The 21,277-nt window shown below is 41.7% G+C and overlaps 9 protein-coding genes across 9 annotated transcripts; 2 read left to right on the top strand and 7 right to left on the bottom strand.

The window, feature by feature from the left end:
- Window positions 1–2,024: 2,024 nt before the first annotated feature.
- On the bottom strand, window positions 2,025–2,850 carry ATC70_004339 (uncharacterized protein; the record flags this gene model as incomplete). Its single annotated transcript, XM_064823643.1, has 3 exons — window positions 2,025–2,510; window positions 2,581–2,772; window positions 2,842–2,850. The coding sequence occupies 3 exons, from the start codon at window positions 2,848–2,850 to the stop codon at window positions 2,025–2,027; spliced, it is 687 nt and encodes a 228-aa protein (XP_064688468.1).
- Window positions 2,851–4,113: 1,263 nt separating this feature from the next.
- SQT1 (60S ribosomal subunit assembly or modification protein) lies at window positions 4,114–7,030 on the bottom strand (the record flags this gene model as incomplete). Its single annotated transcript, XM_064823642.1, has 9 exons — window positions 4,114–4,657; window positions 4,726–4,958; window positions 5,010–5,186; window positions 5,245–5,344; window positions 5,399–5,778; window positions 5,831–6,536; window positions 6,586–6,698; window positions 6,759–6,916; window positions 6,982–7,030. The coding sequence occupies 9 exons, from the start codon at window positions 7,028–7,030 to the stop codon at window positions 4,114–4,116; spliced, it is 2,460 nt and encodes an 819-aa protein (XP_064688467.1).
- A 1,630-nt stretch (window positions 7,031–8,660) lies between these two features.
- Window positions 8,661–10,032, bottom strand: ATC70_004337 (uncharacterized protein; the record flags this gene model as incomplete). The annotated part of the gene is made up of 3 exons (XM_064823641.1): window positions 8,661–9,345; window positions 9,415–9,723; window positions 9,830–10,032. The coding sequence occupies 3 exons, from the start codon at window positions 10,030–10,032 to the stop codon at window positions 8,661–8,663; spliced, it is 1,197 nt and encodes a 398-aa protein (XP_064688466.1).
- Window positions 10,033–10,193: 161 nt separating this feature from the next.
- On the bottom strand, window positions 10,194–12,023 carry ATC70_004336 (uncharacterized protein; the record flags this gene model as incomplete). The annotated part of the gene is made up of 5 exons (XM_064823640.1): window positions 10,194–10,353; window positions 10,416–10,750; window positions 10,808–11,303; window positions 11,368–11,677; window positions 11,729–12,023. 5 exons carry the CDS (start codon window positions 12,021–12,023, stop codon window positions 10,194–10,196), a joined length of 1,596 nt encoding a protein of 531 aa, XP_064688465.1.
- Window positions 12,024–12,511: 488 nt separating this feature from the next.
- On the bottom strand, window positions 12,512–13,614 carry ATC70_004335 (uncharacterized protein; the record flags this gene model as incomplete). The annotated part of the gene is made up of 3 exons (XM_064823639.1): window positions 12,512–12,988; window positions 13,064–13,471; window positions 13,543–13,614. The coding sequence occupies 3 exons, from the start codon at window positions 13,612–13,614 to the stop codon at window positions 12,512–12,514; spliced, it is 957 nt and encodes a 318-aa protein (XP_064688464.1).
- Window positions 13,615–13,966: 352 nt separating this feature from the next.
- ATC70_004334 (uncharacterized protein) lies at window positions 13,967–15,113 on the top strand (the record flags this gene model as incomplete). Its single annotated transcript, XM_064823638.1, has 4 exons — window positions 13,967–14,114; window positions 14,176–14,309; window positions 14,365–14,963; window positions 15,032–15,113. The coding sequence occupies 4 exons, from the start codon at window positions 13,967–13,969 to the stop codon at window positions 15,111–15,113; spliced, it is 963 nt and encodes a 320-aa protein (XP_064688463.1).
- Window positions 15,114–15,430: 317 nt separating this feature from the next.
- Window positions 15,431–18,272, top strand: ATP4_1 (atp4 subunit B of the stator stalk of mitochondrial F1F0 ATP synthase; the record flags this gene model as incomplete). Its single annotated transcript, XM_064823637.1, has 9 exons — window positions 15,431–15,671; window positions 15,741–15,875; window positions 15,960–16,111; window positions 16,163–16,420; window positions 16,473–16,565; window positions 16,622–16,672; window positions 16,725–17,016; window positions 17,078–17,841; window positions 17,910–18,272. The coding sequence occupies 9 exons, from the start codon at window positions 15,431–15,433 to the stop codon at window positions 18,270–18,272; spliced, it is 2,349 nt and encodes a 782-aa protein (XP_064688462.1).
- A 22-nt stretch (window positions 18,273–18,294) lies between these two features.
- ATC70_004332 (uncharacterized protein) lies at window positions 18,295–20,154 on the bottom strand (the record flags this gene model as incomplete). The annotated part of the gene is made up of 6 exons (XM_064823636.1): window positions 18,295–18,460; window positions 18,517–18,632; window positions 18,689–19,255; window positions 19,317–19,454; window positions 19,511–19,773; window positions 19,827–20,154. The coding sequence occupies 6 exons, from the start codon at window positions 20,152–20,154 to the stop codon at window positions 18,295–18,297; spliced, it is 1,578 nt and encodes a 525-aa protein (XP_064688461.1).
- A 39-nt stretch (window positions 20,155–20,193) lies between these two features.
- ATC70_004331 (uncharacterized protein) lies at window positions 20,194–20,972 on the bottom strand (the record flags this gene model as incomplete). Its single annotated transcript, XM_064823635.1, has 5 exons — window positions 20,194–20,343; window positions 20,403–20,509; window positions 20,566–20,646; window positions 20,715–20,828; window positions 20,891–20,972. The coding sequence occupies 5 exons, from the start codon at window positions 20,970–20,972 to the stop codon at window positions 20,194–20,196; spliced, it is 534 nt and encodes a 177-aa protein (XP_064688460.1).
- Window positions 20,973–21,277: the final 305 nt, after the last annotated feature.

Genomic DNA, 21,277 nt, shown 5'->3' with positions numbered 1-21,277 from the left:
TAGATCAAAAAAAAAGCCTATTTTGGTTTCATCAACAACACGAATTAAGCCTGTATCCACTACAAGCTGAATTCGGGAGAATTAACAAAGTTTGAATTCCGGAGAATACGCACAGTTTAATATTTGGTGAGAACAAACTGCTTCAGTACTGAACTACTAGCCAATCTACCTCGCTACGCTCGATGACGGCGTCGCCCTGCGGCCTCGCGCCAAAGACATTTCAAATCAGAGACAATAAAAACCTGGTATGCCAAGTAGATTTTAAACAATCAATTAATAAAATAATAAAAGAAAGGTCATATCAGAGTCAAGAAAGGGGGAGATATCCCCTTGCATCCCCCGTTTGCTTAAACACTGATATCAAACGAAAGCTATTACCTAGACTATGGGAGAGGGTGTTCAAGTTTTATGTAGCATGTGTACATCACATTCTCCGTTTGTGTCACATTCTCTGATGATTGAATTGTCATACCATTCGTTGATGTTGTTCCTGTGGCGATATAAAGCTAGCCATGCGTTAATACAGGACTTGTATAAGATCTACAGCGACTTTTTTGAGCGATTGTCAATGCAAAAGACACATTTATAGGGAAAAATGAAGAAAAGTATTTAGACTAAAAAATTGCCCTTTCAAATTCATGTTCCTTATTTAATCAGCATCGCAATCATCACTCATCATCATTGTCAATATCAGAAAGGGCATTTGGATCAGCCAGCAGCAGAGTCGCCCGCTGCCAAGTTAATTCAAATTCCGAATATTGTTTCTGTTCAAGATTGGTCAAATTTTGTCTTTTCTAAACTTAATTGAAGTATTTTGCGAAATTCGATTATATAAATGGTGATGATCACCCGATGCTTCCTAATACATTCTTAGAGTACTTTTCAAGGCGCTTCCAGTGGTACCAAGTAAGATAGATGTTTTGAATAAAGTTATTGAGCAATATTGAAAAATATGAAATGAGGTTTTCGGCGAAAATCTCGAGATTTCATATATGGTGGTTTCACAAACGTAGTTTTAGAGGTTGCTTTGGATCGAGAGAAACATTTTGATTCAATATATACCATAGTAAGAGTCTTCATTTTCAAGGTGAAAAACGCGATCGTTTGATTTTTGATGAAAACCATGAGGGGTACCTCATGGTTTTTGGTCGATTTTTGACCATGTTTTTCTGATCCCCAAAAAGTTGAGCAAAGGTGTCAGGAAGTTACTGCTACTCGAGTACAATTGTTGGGCGTCATTCCGATAGCTCAGAAAGGTCTACATGTCAAGAAATAAAGGTTCAAAAGCTGTCATATTTGGTTATATTTTAGCTTTATATCCTTTACTTACACGGTATGAATCACGTCTTCAGTAGCTGAAATTTTCTGGAGGGGCAGTTCTATACCCTGTGCGATTTCTAATTCGGATAGGAGACACATAGATTTTGGTAAAGCCAATTCATGCACATTTTGGTACATTTTGTTGTTGTTAGGCTTATTAATAACAGAAATGAATAGCCGAATTTGCTGCTTGAATACTACGGTTTTGCATCTTCGCTTCGCTACGGTAAAGCCCTCAGAATACCATACTCCTAGTTACTTGGAGCATTTTGAGTGGCAGCTTTCAGTAAGGACTTGTGTATCTCTCAGGATTTATAGCACTTTGTCTCCTCACCTTTCCCTATGGGCGATCTTTTACTTGATTGATTGTATCCGATCACCGTTTGTTCAATTGTCTATGCGACCTTTAAATAATTTATAACAGCCATCATACAGTGATTTTTCGTATACTGGCGCTGTTGATATATATTTAACCCAAATTAATAATAAATACTCTGAAGAATCAACTTGAAAAGCACAGATTATTAATCCATTTCAGTTGGATGGAGTGAAAAATGTGGTTTAATGTGGTGCAATGGTAAAAAGCGATGTACAGAAGGGTGGTCAAAGTCGGGCAATAATACATGTAAATGATCAAGATGTGGTATATGGATGTAAATAAATTAGGAGTAGTAAAAAGATATGTACTAGATGGTTAGTATGGTTTAGCGGTGGTGTGGTGGTGATATCGAGTAATCAAACGATTCTTCAGTGGGTGGTTTGCTTGATTTCGTTGCTAGCTTATGAGAATGGTAATCAACCAGTGTTGTAGCAGTGGAAGCAAATGTTAGGATGGAGCCTGGTGTGTTTGGCATGGATCTACTCCCAATCGTATTGATGCTAGGTTTAGTTTTCAATGGCATGAGTGGAGTAATATCTACTTTTATTGGTTCATGATGGACATCATCGGGTGCATCTGTTGTCGATGTCCACTGCGAGTTCATGGAAGCTGATCTGTTGAGCGAAGTGGAGGACGAAAACTGCTTGTCATTCAAAATGATGGACTCTCCGTCTTCATCAATGTATTTTGTAGTGATTGGGAAGTCCACTCCAGTGCCAGACATCTGGCCCGGTATCAGCCAAAAGATAGGCCATCGGCCTAGCACGGCCTGTACGTTCCTGTAGATCCCTTGATCGTAGGGGCATTTAATCTATATCCAATTCCTAGCAAATTAGAAAAAAAAACAATGCTGCTGTTGTGTGTATCGTGATATACATTACATTTTGAATCTTTCCCATTCCTTTTATAGTAAGGGATCTGCCCTTCTCCCAGCCTTCAATTGTGGTGGTGTTGGTAGTGATGCAGTAAATATGATACGATGTAAGGATACCAACTGCAATCATGACAGTTACTGCCAAGATTAAATTGATGGATAGAAATACTGATTCTAGTGCTGCGGGCCGAATATCATACTACAGAAAGAGAACAGGTGTGAGTACGAAACGTTCTATATAGTTTTATTAACATTATCGCTTTATTACATGACGCATGTCCCTGACAAGTTGAGCAAGCCTGCAGCTCAGGAGGATGAACAGGTAGACGGAACTGATATCGACATAAATCAGAAATCGAAAAAAATGGCAGTAGTTTGCAAATCCAACGCAATTGTTGACCCAAGGACAGTGGTGGTCCATTTTGAGCACACATCGATTGCATGTTGAGCAGTGATGTGTGCGTGGTGGTTTGTAATTGTTGCATGTCTTGCAAAATCGTGGCGTATGTGTGGATTTCTTGACTTCGATGAAGGCCTGTTGTCTAGGAATCTGTATCGTCTATTAGTCATACGATTCTTTTCCAAAACTACAACGAGATTACCCATCGACTAGGCACTGATCCTGGGTTTGTTTTACAGGTAAGGAAATAATTAATCAATGCCATCAAGACAAAAAAGTTGAGCGGCACCAAGATGAATATGGAGTGTATATTTGCAGCACCAAGAAATGGCCATATAACAAAAATTTGAGATGTATAAGCTATGAAGAGGATGGTGATGGTTACAGATGCCACTGTAAATGGTCCCCTTATCTTTTCCCAAAAACTGGACATTTTTAGAAAGTAAAAGGAAAGAAGGAAGAGCAAAATGCCTCTTGTGCGTTTGTGTGTGTGTGTGTGTCCTGAGTGTCTTGGGTTTCTCACTCTAAATATCCATCAATCGTAGGCAACAAAAAAAGTGCCCTTCTTTTTTGGTTGATGAATATATATTTTGTATCACTCATGTACCACGAGGAGAGTCCAAAAAGATTAGGAGGTTCGGAAGGTGGCCTTCTTTATTCAACTCAAATCTCCTACTCCTCTCCCCCCTTAAGTTTTCATTTCTGACCAACAGAGCATCCTCATTGATATTCCACTCTTGTTTGTTTCATCACTATGGCTTTGCACACCAGATGGTCGTTGCCAATTCGAATGGTTCCAATTTCACGTTTACAGTTGACATTTATAGTCATTAGCATAGACAGTTACACCATGATGTCTTTATGGTTTGATTTATAATCTACAGTTTAGACATGTAACGAAAAAAGAAACCTGTATATGAGTCTGTCTATTTGTAGAACGTTCCATGTCAGATAGACGGCGCAAGTGTTGTGTGTGAATATATACAACACTATCCTCCTGCTACTCATTTATTTATTTACACTCTAAAAATACATTTGGGTGGATGCCAATGAACTAGCACTAAATAATGATAGCTCCCTGCTATTCGAATCAACCCACAAGCCCCCCTGAACTATAAAATGATATGGTTGTAACGTAGTTTATTTTGTATCAACATCCTTGACTTCGTCCTCATCCTCCTCTGAAGCAATTTGCATAATCAACTTGTATTCGGGAATCTCATCCAGTTCCGACTTTTTAAGCTTACTGCCATTTGTAATTGCATCCAATGCCAGCTGTACAGCTTCCTTCTCGCTATTCTGTGTTTCCATCCAAGTCATGTATTCTTGTCTCGATAGATCATAGACGGTATAAGGCAGTGGCAGTGCTTTAGTTTGTTGCTGTTGCTGAGAACGTACAATCAAATGATGTATCAAGACCAATTTGGATAATCCGGAGGTGTGGTGAGCCGCTGTCAATTGAGCAGAATCCAAGAATAGTAACGGTCTAAATGCTCTCAGTGCTTTGTATTCATCTCCCACTTCTTCGGTTCTGGCTCCATATTCACTCATAAATTGACTAATTGTGAATTCTAATTCTGCCATATCTCCTGCTAATTTCAATTTGCCTGCTTCGCTCAAGGGACGAACGATGCTTGCTTGAAATATAAACACGTACAAGATGTGTTTGCTGATTTGTCTGACCCTATTTCATTGTTATGACCTGCTCAGTATCCCCCTCCCCCTCCCCCCCTTTCCCTCTGCTGTGCTTACCATGTCTTGGGTTCAGCTCCACAAGAAAAGTTTTGAAGTATTGTTGTATGGTAATAACGGACATGTCGTTGTAGTTCTTTCATGTAGCTGCTTCTGTCTCCTTCTGGATCAAAGTTGCGTCGTATCTTGCCAGAGAAATCCTCGTTGTGTATCTTTAATAAAACACCTTCTGCGTCCTTCTTGATGGCATTCACTAGTTTGTTTCCAATCTTCATCATAAGCACTTGGCAATCCTGCGTCATTTGTTAATATCAGTTTGATTCACACTTTGATGCTTTGCTTACATCTGCTCCTTTCTTGACAATATCTACTATTTTCTCTGGATACTCTTCCAAAATCTTCCAAACAGATTGATGCATGTAATACAAGATATTGGCAATTTCAATATTCATGTTCAAGTAATTAACTACAGTAGAGTTGGAGGTGTTGGTGGTATATATAGCCTGTTCGTTAGTTGGGAGCTATTCGAGTGTGTTAGATGTTGTAGCAAGGAGACAAAGATCCTGTAGAAATACTCACCAAATGCTCGCATTTGACACAGAAATTATTCAGTGCCTTAATGGCATTCTTGGCAACTGCTTGAGCCAAGTGAGGTTCAAAGGAGGCTGTTTCCAACTCGCTAATAACCAACGTCAATATCTAAATAGCCTCCTTTTTGCAGGATCACACTTACTGTCCGATAATGCGAGTAATATTCAATACATTGTTTCTTCCTGGTGGAGTCCTTGCTAAACCGCCATAAGTAGGAAATGTAGAGTTGACTGCATCGTACATGCGTTGCAATGATTTTGTAAGGAAGCTGGTCTGAAATGTGCCGAAACTTCGAAGCATAATCATATATTCTGGTGTTTGCGAGTAATCAGATAATAGTGTGCCATTGTGTATTGCCACTCGAGAAAAGAAATCATGCAACAATTTCAACAATTTCGGGTAGTCGCCCACAAAAATCGACTGCAGAAATGTGGATGCTTTGGTGGCATTTTTGAGTTCTTGCTCAAAGTTGGCAGACAAGATTCTCCAAAAGTAGCTCACTAAGCTGTTGGCATCCAGTGTCTATGTGCTAGATTGAGAATGCGTATCTCACAATCAGTGAACTCAAGTTTACCTTGGCTACTTCATCCAAGAAAGAGACATGTGTCAGCGCATCTTTCTTGATCTCGAGTACCTTTTCCAGGCTGTACACCTTGATGCACTGATCACTCATTTTCGTCATGAGAGTTTCCATACGATTCCAAACTGCAGTTGCAAGCTGTGTTTGATTGATTCCAGAATGTCCTCTGACGGACATGGCAGGTGAAGCCATCTGCTGCTGTTGCCCATTCGATGCTGTTGGTGGCTTTAATTCGTTCTGTATAGATTGCATATCAATCACCTTTTTGATGTCTTGAATCAGACTATCGAGCATAGATTGTGTAATGGTTTGCACTCGATCTCCCATCTGCTTCATGTTATGGAAAACTTGTAGTCCAGACGCCATTTTAGCTTGGTTTTGCGATTCGATGCCTTCCTTTAATAATGCGGTTGCTTCCTCCTCCACTCTGTCCCGAGATTTTTCGATAAAATCCAGCTCACAAGTGACAATATCAATGCCATCAAAATCAGTTTCCTTCATGATTGTCTCTAATTCGTAAATTGTCAATGCCGCTGTGGATATATCTCGATCACTGGTAGATAATTGTGCCTCCAAACGTCGCTTGAGTAAGATAAAACGGTGTAGCTTTCGCAGCAGTTCGCATGTCAGTTGTAAGTTTTCTAGTTGTGTCGCATAAGTACATAGTTGTTGGTATGGATCTCGGATTTTATGCGATAACCTAGGATTGTTTAGTAAACTACATGCAGCATATTATAAAAGTATCCTACGTCTGAAGAGAGTTGTTGAGTCCACTGATATTTGATTGTACAGTATTCAGTACTGTTTCTAGTTCTTTGATGCCCGTAACTTGGCTCAAAAGTGCTTCATAGTTTGTTACAACCTGTGGTGGTCTTCAGGGTAAGTTTCTTTAGCTTAGTTGCACCAACCACAAAGTACTGACCTGTTCTTGGATCTGCTTGTTTACGATATCAATACTGAAAGTGAGTTTGGATAATTCAGTTCCAATATCGGTCGCGTCAGTTGAAGACTCTGACTCTTCAATAATAGCATTTGCATAGGTGTTCGCGTCGAATTCCTCTGCCAAAAAGGTAGCGTAATCTATGTCAAAAATATGCGTTAGAACTCTTGACCAATATCCTAGAGTGCTTTTCAACAAAAAATACCAATGTATTTGTCTGTATCCTGAACAGAGAATCTTGCAGCTGATGGCATATGGAAAAGAATTACTCTATGTACAAAAGAGCAAATTCAGGTTGTTTTAAATTATCAAAAATTGAATTCCAGATTCACCATTGTTATCTTACGTAAGCAGAGATTTTCGGCTGAAGCATCTCCTAGCAAGATTCCATTGTCATCCAGGCACGATGTACAAGTAGAAAGCATGTACGCCGCTGTATCCATGAATAAAGCTGTATAGCTATTCAGCTAATTTTCAAACGATCGTGTGATTGCAGATATGTTGGATCACAAATAGATGATTGTAGAAGAGTGCCTAAACAAAGACAATACCTTCATCTTTAATTACTTGCTCCGCGTAGCTATAGTAGTAAACCATAATGAAGCGGCAGGCGCAATTATCTGTGATATTATATATAGAGGCAAATGCGTGAGAACAATTTGAAATAGGGGAGAATTCAAAGACTGGCACGAATAAGGTCCTCGTCAATCTTCTTTTGGAGGTTGACATTGCTCTCATGATTAGGAAGGCAATATTACTGCAACAAGCCGCCAACAAATTTAATTAAAACGCCGCTTGACTTATGCTCCAGATTGGACAAAATTTGATCAAAATCGATTCAATGAACTTATTTTGCTAGATTCGACTATATAAAGTGTGATGATCATCCCATACTCCTTTAAACTGCCCGTGGTGGTAGGGCGAAGTGGTTAAGCATCCAACATGCCATCTGGATGATCCCAGTTCAAATCTCAGTGAATGCATTTTGGTGACTATTTTGACGTAGTACTGATGTCCTCGTTTGGTGTTTTGTGCTCTTATCCAGTATCCATATTTTGACGATTCGCATAATTGTATTGGGTCTAGGTGTCGCACCTGATTAGTAGTAGATTTCTTTCCCAACTTAGTTCATTATATATCTTATTCCCCATCATATCAGACATTGGGTCCACCAACAGTCTTTTCCTTCCCTCAGTATGACATTTTAAGGACTTTAAATAAAACCTGGAGCTCGACTCCCCTACAAAAAAAAACACTCCTTTAAACTTTCTTGGAATGCCTTTCAAGGCGCATCCAATGGTACCAAGTAATATAGATGTTTTGAATAAACTTATTGAGCAGTTTATGAAAATATGAAAAGAGGTTTCTGGCCAAAATGTTGAAATTTTACATATTAAGATCCCATAAAGATGATTTCAGGGGTTGCGTTAGATCGATAGAAACATTTTGATTTAAGATATGCCATAGTAAAAGTCTTCATTATCAAGGTCAAAAATCGATCGCTTGATTTTCGATGAAAACCATGAGGGAAACCTCATGGTTAGCAACTGTTTGGTGCTATTCTAGCGGTCCAAAACGGCTTGTAGCACGAGAAATCACTGATCAAGTGCGCCCAAATTTTGCTGCGCATTCATTAGAGTAATGAGAAGTAATTCAAGCATGTCGTTTACCCTTAGATGAAGCTTTCATGCTGCTATCATCGTGGAGCATCGTACAAGAGTGAGATCCAACGCGACAGAAGGGCTCTCATGTGAGAATGCAATATAATAAGATGCGAAACTGTAGTATATACGGTTAGGATGATATGCGCTTTATTATATACAAAATATATGTGCCATTGTGCAGTCTAACTTCTATGCATAACTTTTTTCTTTGCTAAATGGTTTAAAACGATTGATATTGCGTAGTACATAATTCTGGGGCCTGATGGTGAGCTGTAGCAGTAGCCGTAATGTGTGGTTGCAGGGGTGAGGGACGAGGGGGAGGAGTAGTAGCAGCGGTAGAGGACAAAGTTTCATCAAGTGTCGTTTCATCATCTACAGGCAGTAGATCATCCTGGATAAGGGCAGGATCCACCAAAACTAAGTTTTCCAATTTCGCTATAAATGGTATAGAAGGAGATCCACTTTCTGACTCGAATGGAATGTCTCTGCTAAGATCGGTTGTTGTAGTCGCACGAAATGGTAGCCCTAATCTGTGATTGAGTGCCATTGAATACCGAATCAAGTATTCCGCCTGAGCATATGTCTCGATAGCCTTTGAACTACGTCTCTCTCGAAGAATGTGCACTGTTCTCTCGACTGATCTGCACAGCAAGTTCTCTAAAAGCCAACATCCAGCGAATAATCCAGCTCTTCCGACGCCTCCTCTGCAATGAGCCAACACATTGTTGCCATTGTGAATCTCTTTATTCACTTGAAGCACTGCATTTCTCACTTCCGACAGTGTTTTTGGGCATCCTCCTTCGATCATAGGTAATCGAATAATCTTCATGTCATGTGCTAAAGCGGCTTTTTCGTATTTCGGCCATGGTGCGCCTAAAAATTCCAATTCGGTGTCGTCCAGGCAACTTTTTTTTTTTAAAAAATGTATTAGACTCATCTTTCTCTTTCTCTCTCAGTCTCTACAAAGTACTTACCATACAAGCATTGTAATACCATACCCCTTCATGCGCTCAAAATCTTGATCCAGATCTCGATTGATGGCTGCTCTGCCCCGAACAGGGCCTGACAGCCTTACCTTCTTACCTGGACATGAGCTCAAGCAAAGATTGCCTCGAAGTTGTCGCGATTGTTGCAGATGTTGAAACTTTTGGTATTGCTGATCATCAAATTTTAGCCATTCTCCTCTTGTCACTGGGTTCAAGAAATCGTATAAATCGAAGCCCTTAGGGAATGGAGCGACAGATAGATAACTGAGGATATTGCCAGGTACAATCCAGCTAATACTAGCATCATGGCAGTGAGTGTCAGTACACATGCCATCGGAAAATTCAAAAACAATAGATTATTATCATTGGGCCCTGTTTTCAAGGGGCAAACAATGCCACTTACTTTATCGGATGACTAGTAGATGTCTTGGGTTGCTTGATTAAAGGCGGTGGCGCTTCAGCCGGATTTGACATTGATGTGGGGTTGACATCGGATGTCACAAGTACAGGTAATGTAGATGTCGATGCTGCAGTTACTGACTGTTGTTGCTGCATTGGATTAAATGTACTCTGATCCGTGGTATACATGGCGGGTGTATTTTGCATTGTGTGTGCGTGTATATGTTTGACAGGAAAGTGAGAGAGAGAGAGAGAAAAAGAATAAGAGGCCTTAGATGAAAACAAAGAGGTCCATTTTATACGCTGAAAAAAGGTCACATTGAATGGTGAAAAGGTTGTGCAATTTATGCAAATCGTTTATTGGTTTCCTAAATCAATGACGTATCGTGCTCACGAAGTACTTGAATAGCTTCCTTTGCCTTTTCCACTAACTGATTTGGTTGATTTACGAGTTGAACGAGAATGGCTTTATCCATTTCAAGCATCATTCCTGTCAATTTGCCCGATTCTTGAGGATAGATTTCAGATCTAGATTGGTGATATTTAGAATTAAGGTTTCATGTCATTTGCATAAATCAGCGTAACTTTACATGATAGAGTAGATGCGCTCTCCCAGCATTTGGCGCTGCGTCTCGGTTGAGAAAGCTTGCAATGCCTCCCATGTCAACTGAGGTGGAATGGCACTGACGGCTTCGGTAGGCTGCAACTGTTGGCGTGATTGAACAGGGCTAGCGCTGGAGGAACTCGAGGCGCTCTTTTGGCTGATTTGAGCCTCCAAGAAATTACGACGATCTTCCTTGCGTTGTGCTAATGCTACATAAATTTCTTTCGATGCAATTCTGTAGCCATTCATGCGAATTACTGCTTCAGTTGCTTCTTCGGGCGAGGTAAAGCACACAAAGCCGAAGCCTTTGGAAACGCCAGTCTATTCAGTAAGAGAGGTTAGCGTGTGTAAAAGAGTATATTTAAAGAGGTACTTTACTCGCTCGTCCTTCATCACCTTGGCGCTTGTAATATGGCCATAACGAGCAAATTCCTCCCTCAGCAGATCATCGTCCACCGTATCGGCTAAATTCTTGACATACAGATTGACGCCTTGATATTTGACAGGTTTTTCTACAGGGATCTGATAAGCATGCTGGCGTCTCAGCTCGTCTTCACGCTCTGATTTCTTTTGTGCTCTAGAAACAAACAGCTTCTTGCCTCGATACTCTTGATCGTTCAGCTGATGCACCGCCTTCTCAGCATCTTCAGGGTTCTCGAAATTCACAAAGCCGAACCCTTTTGAGTTTTTGTATTCATCACGTTGAATCAAGATGGAGGAAACAGGACCGAAAGCCGTGAAAAGTCCTCTGATGTCGTCCTCAGTGACATCCAATGCGATATTCTTGATGTACAGATTGGTGAACTTTTGCTGCTGTTTGCTCTGATCTTGGATGGTTTCTCTCTCAGACTTTGGGATTTGATGGCCAACTTGGCTGTGGTGGTTTATGTGCATGTCAATCACAGGTGCTCGTTCTCACTGTTTGCAATTCTACTTACATTTCTCGGCCAAAGAGGATGGATCCGTTAACGAGCTCGATTGCTCTTTCAGCAGCACTAACACAATCATAGTTGACATAGCCGTAACAGCGAACAGCGTTGGGGTTCTTGACCACTCGACAAGAAACAACGTTTCCCCATTGAGAAAATGTATCGTGCAAGGATTTATCATCGACGGAGGCTGGCAAGTTTTTGACGAAGATGTTTCCACTGCCCTGTGTTCTTTTGTTGGAGTTTCTTTCAGCCATCATCAAGCGGCAGTGTCTACCATTGATGAGAGAGTAGTTCATGTTTCTAAGAGTGTGAGAGCCTGTTATCATGTCAGTGTGCTGCCCACTCGTCTCAAATGTAAGCTACGTACAATCCTCTGCGCGATGAAAGTTGACATAGGCATAGCCCAAGCTCTTGCCGCTGACACGATCCCGGCACACATGGACACTCTTGGCCAGCTTGAAGTGTTGCTTCAGGATATCATCATTGACTTCAGGTCCCAATTCACCGACATAAAGAGAAGATTCAACGCGATCAACCGAAAAACGTTCATTGGACGCAAGCAGAGAATCAGATGCTGCTTGTGATTGAATAGCAGCAATCTTTCTTTGCTGTTCAATGGTCAATCCACGAGGTCCAAGTGATTCTCCTCCTTGATGAGACATTTTCTAAAGCGAAAGAAGAAGAAAAAGAATTTGATTGTTTAAATCGAGTAGCGCTGTTGATAAATGTGCTTCTGATTGACAAATGTAGTGCCACCAGCGCTTAGACAGCTCCTCAAGCTGAACACGCCTCTAGTGGAGGAAAACGAAGCAGCAGCAGCCTGGTATATATTGCAGCCTACATTGAACAATGATTTACCGTGCAATACTAGCATCATGCTCGCTGATTTCTAGGCAAAATTCAGGCACGCATCATTCAAGTAGCTTATTAGAGAGAGCATGGAATGGTATTCATCGATTGGATGATTTCCAGTCTTTTCGGTCCGCATGTTTGACATGATAGCATCTAGGCACAGGTGCATAAAATGTGCACTGCAAGTAAATTAGCAGACGATTCATGACAACGCAATCATTCATATTGACAAACAATGCAACGTTTATTGTGAACGTGTAAATATATTAGTACAAATAAATAGCGATAAATAGGTTTGTTAGGATATAATGCAGCAGCAGCCTCTTTTAGGCTGTCGTTGTTGCTGCTGTTGGTGGTGGGGCATATAGCTACTGCTGTGATCTGTATTGACCGCAGTGATGCTGGTATAGTCTTGTGTGGTAATGGGGAATGTCACAGCGCTGTGAGTAGGTTGGTACATTTCAATGATAGAGGGTGATGTAGTAGTGGGTTCGTTTTGTATAGGTTGCTGAAGCAAAGTAGCACTATCTATTACTGGATCATCTGGCGTTCTTTTTGTGGACCTTTCTCGTTGTTTGACAGGTGGCGGTAACGAAGTGGGTGCCGGCATTGGTAGCGCAACAGGCTCACTTGAATGTATCACTGCTGGCGGTTGCCATGCTACGGGTGGCTCCTGTATCAATGTTGGAGCTGAAGTTGATATCAAGCTTGTGATATCCATGTCCTTTTGGTGCTCTGGATGATGGACACTCTCATGTTTGTCTCTCTCGTATTCCTGTAAATTGGTCAATCAAATGTAAAGCTTAATTAATGTGCAACCAAGTTTAAATTGATTAAGGAGCCTTCTTACCAGGTATTCATCATTTACTTCTGTAACTGCTGTCCCCGAGTCGTAACCATTGTCCATTTCATCTCCATCATGAATGGTGCTGACAGATGTTGGCTTCATGTTGCTCTCACCACCACCACCACCACCACCACCACCACCACCACCACCACCGCCTCCCATCATGAAAAAGGTGTGTCGTTGTGTTGATCTCCTGTTTTTACTGCGTTTGGTTGTTACTGTATGTTGGTATGGCAACCCAGTTTCTTCTAATCCAAAGGCATCCTTTTGCACATGTCCATCACTGCCCATCAGCTTGGAATACCGCAGCTGGCCTTTCAATACATCTTCTTGCTTGTACTCTGTTGGCAACAGTAGACTTTTGTCGTTTTGTTGTTTACGCTTAGCAGCTATATCAAACACTTGAACAATCTAGAACAAATCAACAATAAGAATAAGGTTTGAACCGAGCAGAATACAAACAAATGTCAAACATGCCATACATCATCATCGACAAATCTGATCTCGAATGCGTAATTGCTCTTTTGATTTGATGTGGGTGCTTCTGCTGACATTGGAGATTAGAGTATTGATCAAGAAGAAAGAAAGAGGAAAAGAGGGGGGAGGAAAAGAAAAAAACTTGCAAGGGATCCCTTAGCTTTGAATCTATTCACGTTGTCGTTGTATTATATATGGAAATGAAGCAAAAGCAAGCAAACTTCGAGCTGATTGTATGACATGCAAGTTGGAGAACCGCTCTATCTCGTTTTTGAGGGGGTTGATTGATTATCAGATCTTAAATGTGGTTGTTCCACCACTCATATTTCCACAGAGGTGGCTTACCCTGCTAGCAAAACAAATAAAAATAGTCAAATCTCAAAGATTTTTGTTCCCTTCTTTCTACTCTTTTATTCTGCACACATCCAGATGCTCGATCTCGCTACCGTCAACTTCCAGTACCTGGAGGACTCTCTTTGCAACAAGTCTGGCAATGTTCAACTTGCTGAACGTTTCAGATCTTTATTTACACTCAAGAACATTGCCAACGACCAAGCGATTGATATCATTTCCAGAGGTAATGTATACAAGGATTGACAAATACAGCACGGGCAATTGGCTAATGTATTTTATCTTAGCATTTGCTGACGATTCCGAGCTTTTGAAACATGAACTTGCCTATTGTCTCGGTCAGATTGGCAATCCTCGCGCCAACCCCACATTGGAGAAGGTGTTGGAAGATTTGAATGAGGCAGAGATGGTTCGTCATGAGGTAAAGTGTTATGGTCTGAGAGCTTTACGATCAGCCATGTTGATTTGACATTTAGGCTGCTGAAGCTTTGGGTGCTATCGGCTCTTTGGAGTCTCTTCCCGTCTTGGAGAAATATTTGAAGGACGAGAATCAATCTGTTGTGGATACCTGTGAACTTGCTATTGACAAGATCAAGTACGATAACGACCCTCAAACCAAGGCAGAAAGAGAGGCCAACAAGAGTCTCTACAACTCGGTGGATCCTGCTCCTCCTACTACTGAGACCAAATCTATTCAAGAGCTCGAAGCCATCTTGATCAATCCTGAATACAAGCTGTTCAAGCGTTACAGAGCCATGTTTGCTTTGCGCGAGATTGGTAATACAGAGGCAGTGCTTGCTTTAGCCAAGGGGTTGAAGGATAGCAGTGCCTTGTTCCGTCATGAAGTTGCCTATGTATTTGGCCAGCTGCAACATCCTGCCTCTGTGCCTGCTTTGACTGAATGTCTTCAAGATCAAAGCGAGGTTCATATGGTGCGTCATGAAGCTGCTGAGGCATTGGGATCCATTGCTACCCCTGAAGTGCTCGCCACCTTGGATCAGTTCAAGAAGGATGCCCAGCAGGTTGTACGTGAAAGTTGTGCTGTAGCACTGGACATGTACGAATACGAGACTAGGTAATACACAAATATCGTTAGCCTTTCAATGTTTATTAACCTTATGTCATTTATTTATGGTGCTATAGTGGAGAATTGCAATATGCTAATGGTGTCGAAACGCAGCCTCAAAACATGCATGCTCTGAAGCTTGCCTCACAATCATCTTAAAAAAACTGAATCATTACATTTGTATATAACAACCCTATTTAAACCAACCAAACCCCCCCCCCCACTCTTGCCGCTCCATCATCATCCATCCACATTTTTATATCACGCACATTATTTAGAACAACTGATCACCATATTTCATCAAATAAAGGGAAACGGTAACCTATTGTGTCCAGCAAAAGTAATTTACAATTTATGTGTACGTTGTACCAAGGTGCACAAGCTTTTTTGTATCATTACAGATACAATATAATGTCGTCTATCTCTCATGTAACCCTTTTTTTCCCTCTCTTTTCCTCTCTACTCCCTTTGTTATCATGTCTTACTCTCGGTCTCCACCTCGCTCACCGTCCTCTCCGCAGGAGGATTGGCTGCTGAGAGGGCCTCAATCTGCAAAGACCTACTCTACCAGCTCATCTCGCTCTTATTCGCACGCATCGCGTTCGCAATCACTGGCATCTGCATCCAGCAGAGCATTCAGCACAACCAACTATGAAGGAACAGCAAAGACCTACTATGTGGAATTGAAGAGCTATCTCAAAGAAGTACTAGCTCAGGGTAACTAAACGGGCAAGCATTGTATGATCCACAGCCTTAAATTGACTCGGTCGTAAACAAACAATCTAGAGGCAATGGAGGGTCCACATCCACACAGAGTGGCTGCTCGACAAAAGCTGACCAGACTGAGCAACCTTCAGTTCCATGAATTGGCCATGGATGTCTATGATGAAGTCGTTCGACGCAACAAGAATGATAAGTTTTGTGAGTAACAGGCATATACACACACACACACACACACACACGCACACAGGCAAGAGTACATGTTTGCTTATCCTACCTATACAGTGCCCTTCCTCGCTGTCAAAGAGGAATTCCATCCCAAGAGGAATCAAGCAAGACAAAAACTAGCTACATTACCTGTAGCCAGATTCCAAGATTTAGCTAGCGATGTGTATTCAGAGCTAACGAGAAGATATCCAAATTTAATCGAGAATGAGGTAGGACAATAGCTCTGTATTCAGATAACCTTAATTTAACCAAAAAAGCAGGATACCTACAGCCATCTTCCACCTATTCCTAAAATACCTGCATCACCTACCTACAGCAATACCCCGCAGCCTAGTCAATCCACCCATATTGTGCCTGTCAAGGGCATGATCAATGTTGAACATGTGGTGGACAATGACACGGAGGAGGAGGAAACTAAATACAATAGATCACCTACTTCTCCAGCCGTAGCAGCCATCAAAGAGCCCAAAGACTACTTCAGTCGATCCACGGCTCCGTTAAAGAATGAAGGCTACCATGTAAGTTGATTGCCATGTGAAAAAGGCGCCTTATACTGACGAATATACGCAGCAACCGAGTGATATCGAAAAAATCAAGTCAGACTACGAATACCAAATCAACGTGATGATGAGTCGAATCAAGCAACTGCAGGATCAAGTAGATGTAAGTGGAAATCATCAAGAAACACAACAGTTGAATTGACGCTGGGAGTTGTGTAGGATACATCATCCAACAAGGCAGACAAGGACTTGGTGGAGAAGCTTCAGATGGTAAGCCTAGCATGGATCCTCTTGACGGGAGCACTCACACAGTTTAATGCAGCGAGAACAAGATGATCAGAAAATGATCCGTCAAATGGAAGAACAATACAAAAAGCTAAACGACAAGTACGAGGCGTTGAACCGTGAGTATAGCCAGCAACAAGAAGCAGTGCAAAATGTGAAAAAGGAGACAAAACAGATGCTGGACGAACTAAAGCGACTTGCTAAAGTCAATGAGGAGCTGTACACTGAAAAGGAAAAGGCTGAAAACACAATCAACCAACTAAAGGAAGAGGCAAAAGAGTGGCAAATCAAGTATGAAAAAGCGCGTATTGAGTTACGAAGTATAAAAGGTAGGTTTATATTTGCGAATAGGATTATGTGGACTAGTAGCATTGACTATCGGACATATAGCCTCATCCATGATCGACTTGGATCAAAGCCAAAACATCATCAAGGGCAACTTTCTCCAACCGACGCGAAATGGTGTGATTCCTCAAGATTATGTTCTGACCTACCAAGCCTATGTCAATGATCTACTAACAGCTGCAAGATCAAACGATCCATCTCAAGTCATCCAAGTCATGAAGAATATGGTGACAGTGTGCAGATCCATCTCAGAGGAGATAGAGAACCAAGAAGACGTATTGTCTACAGATACCAAGAAAGCGCTCTACGAGTTAAAGACTACTTTTTCCAATTCCTTGTCTGACTTGCTCGTGGCAGCCAAATACCATGCAAGCGGTATGGGCCTGAGCCCTGTCAGTTTGCTCGATAGATCTGCTGGCCATTTGACGTCTGTGATTGTAGAACTGGTCAAGCTTCTAGGCATGAATAGTGCTCTCCCTACATCGAAACCAAGTGCTTCGGCTGCTGCATCGCCTACCGACAACAAGATAACCACGTCCACTATCCTAGCATCCTTGAACGATGATGCGTATGGAAGCAAACGATCAGACAACAACAGCTACTATAGTGCCATGTCGAATGGTAGATCCAATGGCTCCATGAGCAATCGTAACAATAGCGGCACAGCGTCTAAAGGCGACGACATGGCAAGACCCCCTGTGAGGTCTGGATTAGACTCATTCACAGGCTACAAGAGTAGCAATAGCAACAGCATGTATTCTTCAAAGAAATACAGAGAGCAAGACGACTTGAGTCCGAGTGAGCTTGCTGTAAGTATTTGAATCACATGCTGCATCTACCTCTTGTATATTGATTCTCTCATTGTGATATGCCTTAGAAATACCTTAAAACTGAAACTGATCATATTGTACAAACCATCCAAAACCTACTGGCTGCTCTCAGACTGCCTCAACAAAACGGTGAAGCGCACGGTATCATCAGCGCGCTACTGAAAATTGTAGCTACTATATCAGAGCTCTCCAAAGCAACATGTCAAACAACACAAGGTTACCGATACAGGAATGAGTGCGATCCCGTGCTGAACCAGCTCAGTCAATGCTCGCAACGTATCAGTATGATCCAAGCAAAATACTTTGGTAGAGGAGCCATGGCTACAGCAAACGCGAAACGAGATCTCGCCAAAGAAGCGTATGAAGTGGCTAAATTTACCAAGGAACTCATTACATTGTTTGAATCCTGAATAAAACGGTTTATTGTACATTTTAGGGAGGTGGGTCCTGTTTCAATAGCAGTGGTTGTAGTACACATGTATGGCCACATCCAGTGGGGCACAGTTTCTCTGTAATGAACCACTCTCGCATATGAGAGAGATGACCGCCGTGGTTACAGCCTTGACACCACACATATAACCCACGCGCCGTTTGATGGCTACATGCAAATGATTGAACAAAAGAACGATGTGCAAAAAAGATGCAGCAACTTACCATATAGAACAAGGATTTAGTAATCGATGGCATTTATCGCATGCCCACGATCCTCCTGCTGTGCCATTCACTAGCTTGAAGCATGTATTACAAGCAATATTGATAGTAGTCGCGTTCTATTCATTGGTAGGTGAGTGCTCCAATGGACACTTTCAATGTATCACTATACTACCTCATTTCGCTCTCGCACATTCTGCACTTTGCACGCCTTGATAACGGCAGTAGCAGTGGACCATAGCTTGAATCGATGCAAAAGATCAATATAAGCTGTGAACCAATCTTCAATTCGTTCATGATCGATGTTCAGGTATTTTTCCAGCACCAAATACAATGTAACACACATTTGAATGTCGCCTTGATCTGTATAATATTGTAATAGTTCCATGACGACGGGCTCATGTTTCCATGGCAACCGCAAGTTGAATGGCGATGATGGGTGCTGTACAAATGAAGAATTGCTTGTGTTTAAGCTCTCTACATCCCCATCTGATGATTGTGAGATATCGCCACTCTCTGTCTCGTCTTCTATCTGAATCTGATCTTGCTCTTGTATGCGAAAACTTGCAGTGTCTAGATGGCTATCTTCGAGATCCATGTTGTCTTCGGTATTTGTATCCATCTCTGACATGTCTTCGTGTATATTATCGCCTTGATCCGCTTCCACTGGCTCATCGCTGTAAAACATGCCAATGATCTTCCATGTTTGTGCTGTACGATACCGTCCCATCTTCCACGCCAGCTATCCAAAAGGAGAAGTTAGTCATTTCCATGCTCAGAGATCGTGCACACAAAATGAATACCTCGCCATTGATATCACAGGCCACTGCCACATTCTCACTGGAAATAACGTAATTCTCGGCAAAAACCGAAAAGGCTTCAAAATCAAACAATGGCATATGAACAATACCAGAACTTTGAGGGGGTATATATTGAATGACCTGCAGCAGCTGTTTAGTATCATGCTTACATGGATCGCATTGCTGTATCAGCTCACCTCTTCTTCCGATGCGCTTTTCATACCTAATCGCTTGTAATTCTTGGGTGATCCAGCCAATGGTTTCGTAATCAGACTCTCGTTTACAAACAATTCGCGAGAACTTTTATCGATTGTAAAGGCAACATCACCTTGCACGTTCCATCCCATGCCATTTCTCTTTAGCAGGTCAAAGGGCCGATAGGAGCTTCGAATATCTTGTCGAATAAACCACTTGTCTTTGGAAACTGACAGTAGTTCACTAGAGGTATGCCATGTAAATCCTAGCCATGATGATCAGCACACACCCTCCATACACTTTACACAGACATTGTACCTGTTGGTGTGGTATCATGCTCATCGAATGCATATTTCGCTATATGTGGTCTTCGTATATCCCAAACATGTATTCTACTATCTGTCAGCAGAGCACAGGACGCAATCTCATTCTCGAATCCAGGTCGCCACTGGATACGAGACACAGAAGCCATGGTTCGGATCGTATAGAGTGGCCGTCTACTGTCTGCTGTCATATCCCACACTTTGATCGTCTTGTCTCTGCCTCCACTCGCAACCAACTTTCCATTGGGATGCCAATCCACAGTAAGGCAAGGTCCATTATGCGCACTGACTTTGCGATCGTATAATGCCTTCGGATTTCGCATGTCCCATTTCTGTAATGAACATCAGTATGGGCAGCATCTTCACTTGAGAACCTCACTTGCCTGTATTGTTCCCGTCTCAAATGCTGCTGCAAATTCGTATATACTGACTGGATTGAACTGTACATCTCGCACTGACTCTGACTTGCCTTCAAATCGATATCTGGCTCCATTCTTGGGATCTCTGAAATCCTAAAAGTCAACTGTTATAATACCATGCATGAATGGATACGCATGAATACCAATTTTACCCAGCACTTCATCATACCGTCTTGAGACGCACTTAGAAGGATGTTTCCGTTGTCTGGTTGAAAGCATATACGATTGACTGCACGGGAATGCTCTGTTATCACTCGTTCTGCCAGAAATCATCTTTAGCCCACCATTTCTTTGGTCAGTAGCGAGCTCATCTACCTGCTTTGCGTCCAATCTTGTTGAGATCCCATAATATAATGGCGCCATTGGTAGCCGCTGTAGCTACCTTGTGTTTTGTTGCTTGAATAGTTATTTTAATACAAGGTGATAATCATGCAAGACGATTGATGAATTGCGCAGAGATTTACCATTGTTTCCCCATTTGACATCGTTGCTGCTGTAGTTCAGGTTAAAATGGCTGCCAGCTCTCAAGTTGTGTGTCTCTGTGATTTCTGAATTCTCAATGTTGAATACTTTTAAAACTAAATCATGGTATTAATAAAAACGTGTTGTGGATTGTTGTATCATGGCGTCTAAGGCGTACTTTCTCGTCCAGCGACGACTACTGAATTCCCATCTGGCGAGACACTCAATGCGTTGATAGCACCAGACATACGTTCACGCATGGTGTATTTGTCATTCATCATGGCAAGATTCACTTTGTCAAAATGTGAAAAAGAAGGTTTCAAGAATGATTTGCGACCCCCCCCCCTCTGCTTATAGATTGCTGCTGTTGTGGTAACCCCGCTATTCAAAGTTTCAATTGACGAGACGATTATCTCGCTCATACTATCAGTCTTCAACGTGGATCCGTTTCTGAGGTTCTAGAGACACTGGAACAGCTATCTAAACCTAGCTTGATCTGGGATGCTACCAAATGTATTAACACTGCCTCTCACTATGTGAAACCGTACACGTTTCATGGATTCAG

Source organism: Mucor velutinosus, assembly GCF_035048745.1.
Source record: "Mucor velutinosus strain NIH1002 chromosome Unknown tig00001540, whole genome shotgun sequence".
NCBI classification, from domain to species: Eukaryota; Fungi; Mucoromycota; class Mucoromycetes; order Mucorales; family Mucoraceae; genus Mucor; species Mucor velutinosus.
The sequence above is the reverse complement of the archived record's forward strand: the minus strand, read 5'-3'. Positions and strand labels throughout refer to the sequence as shown.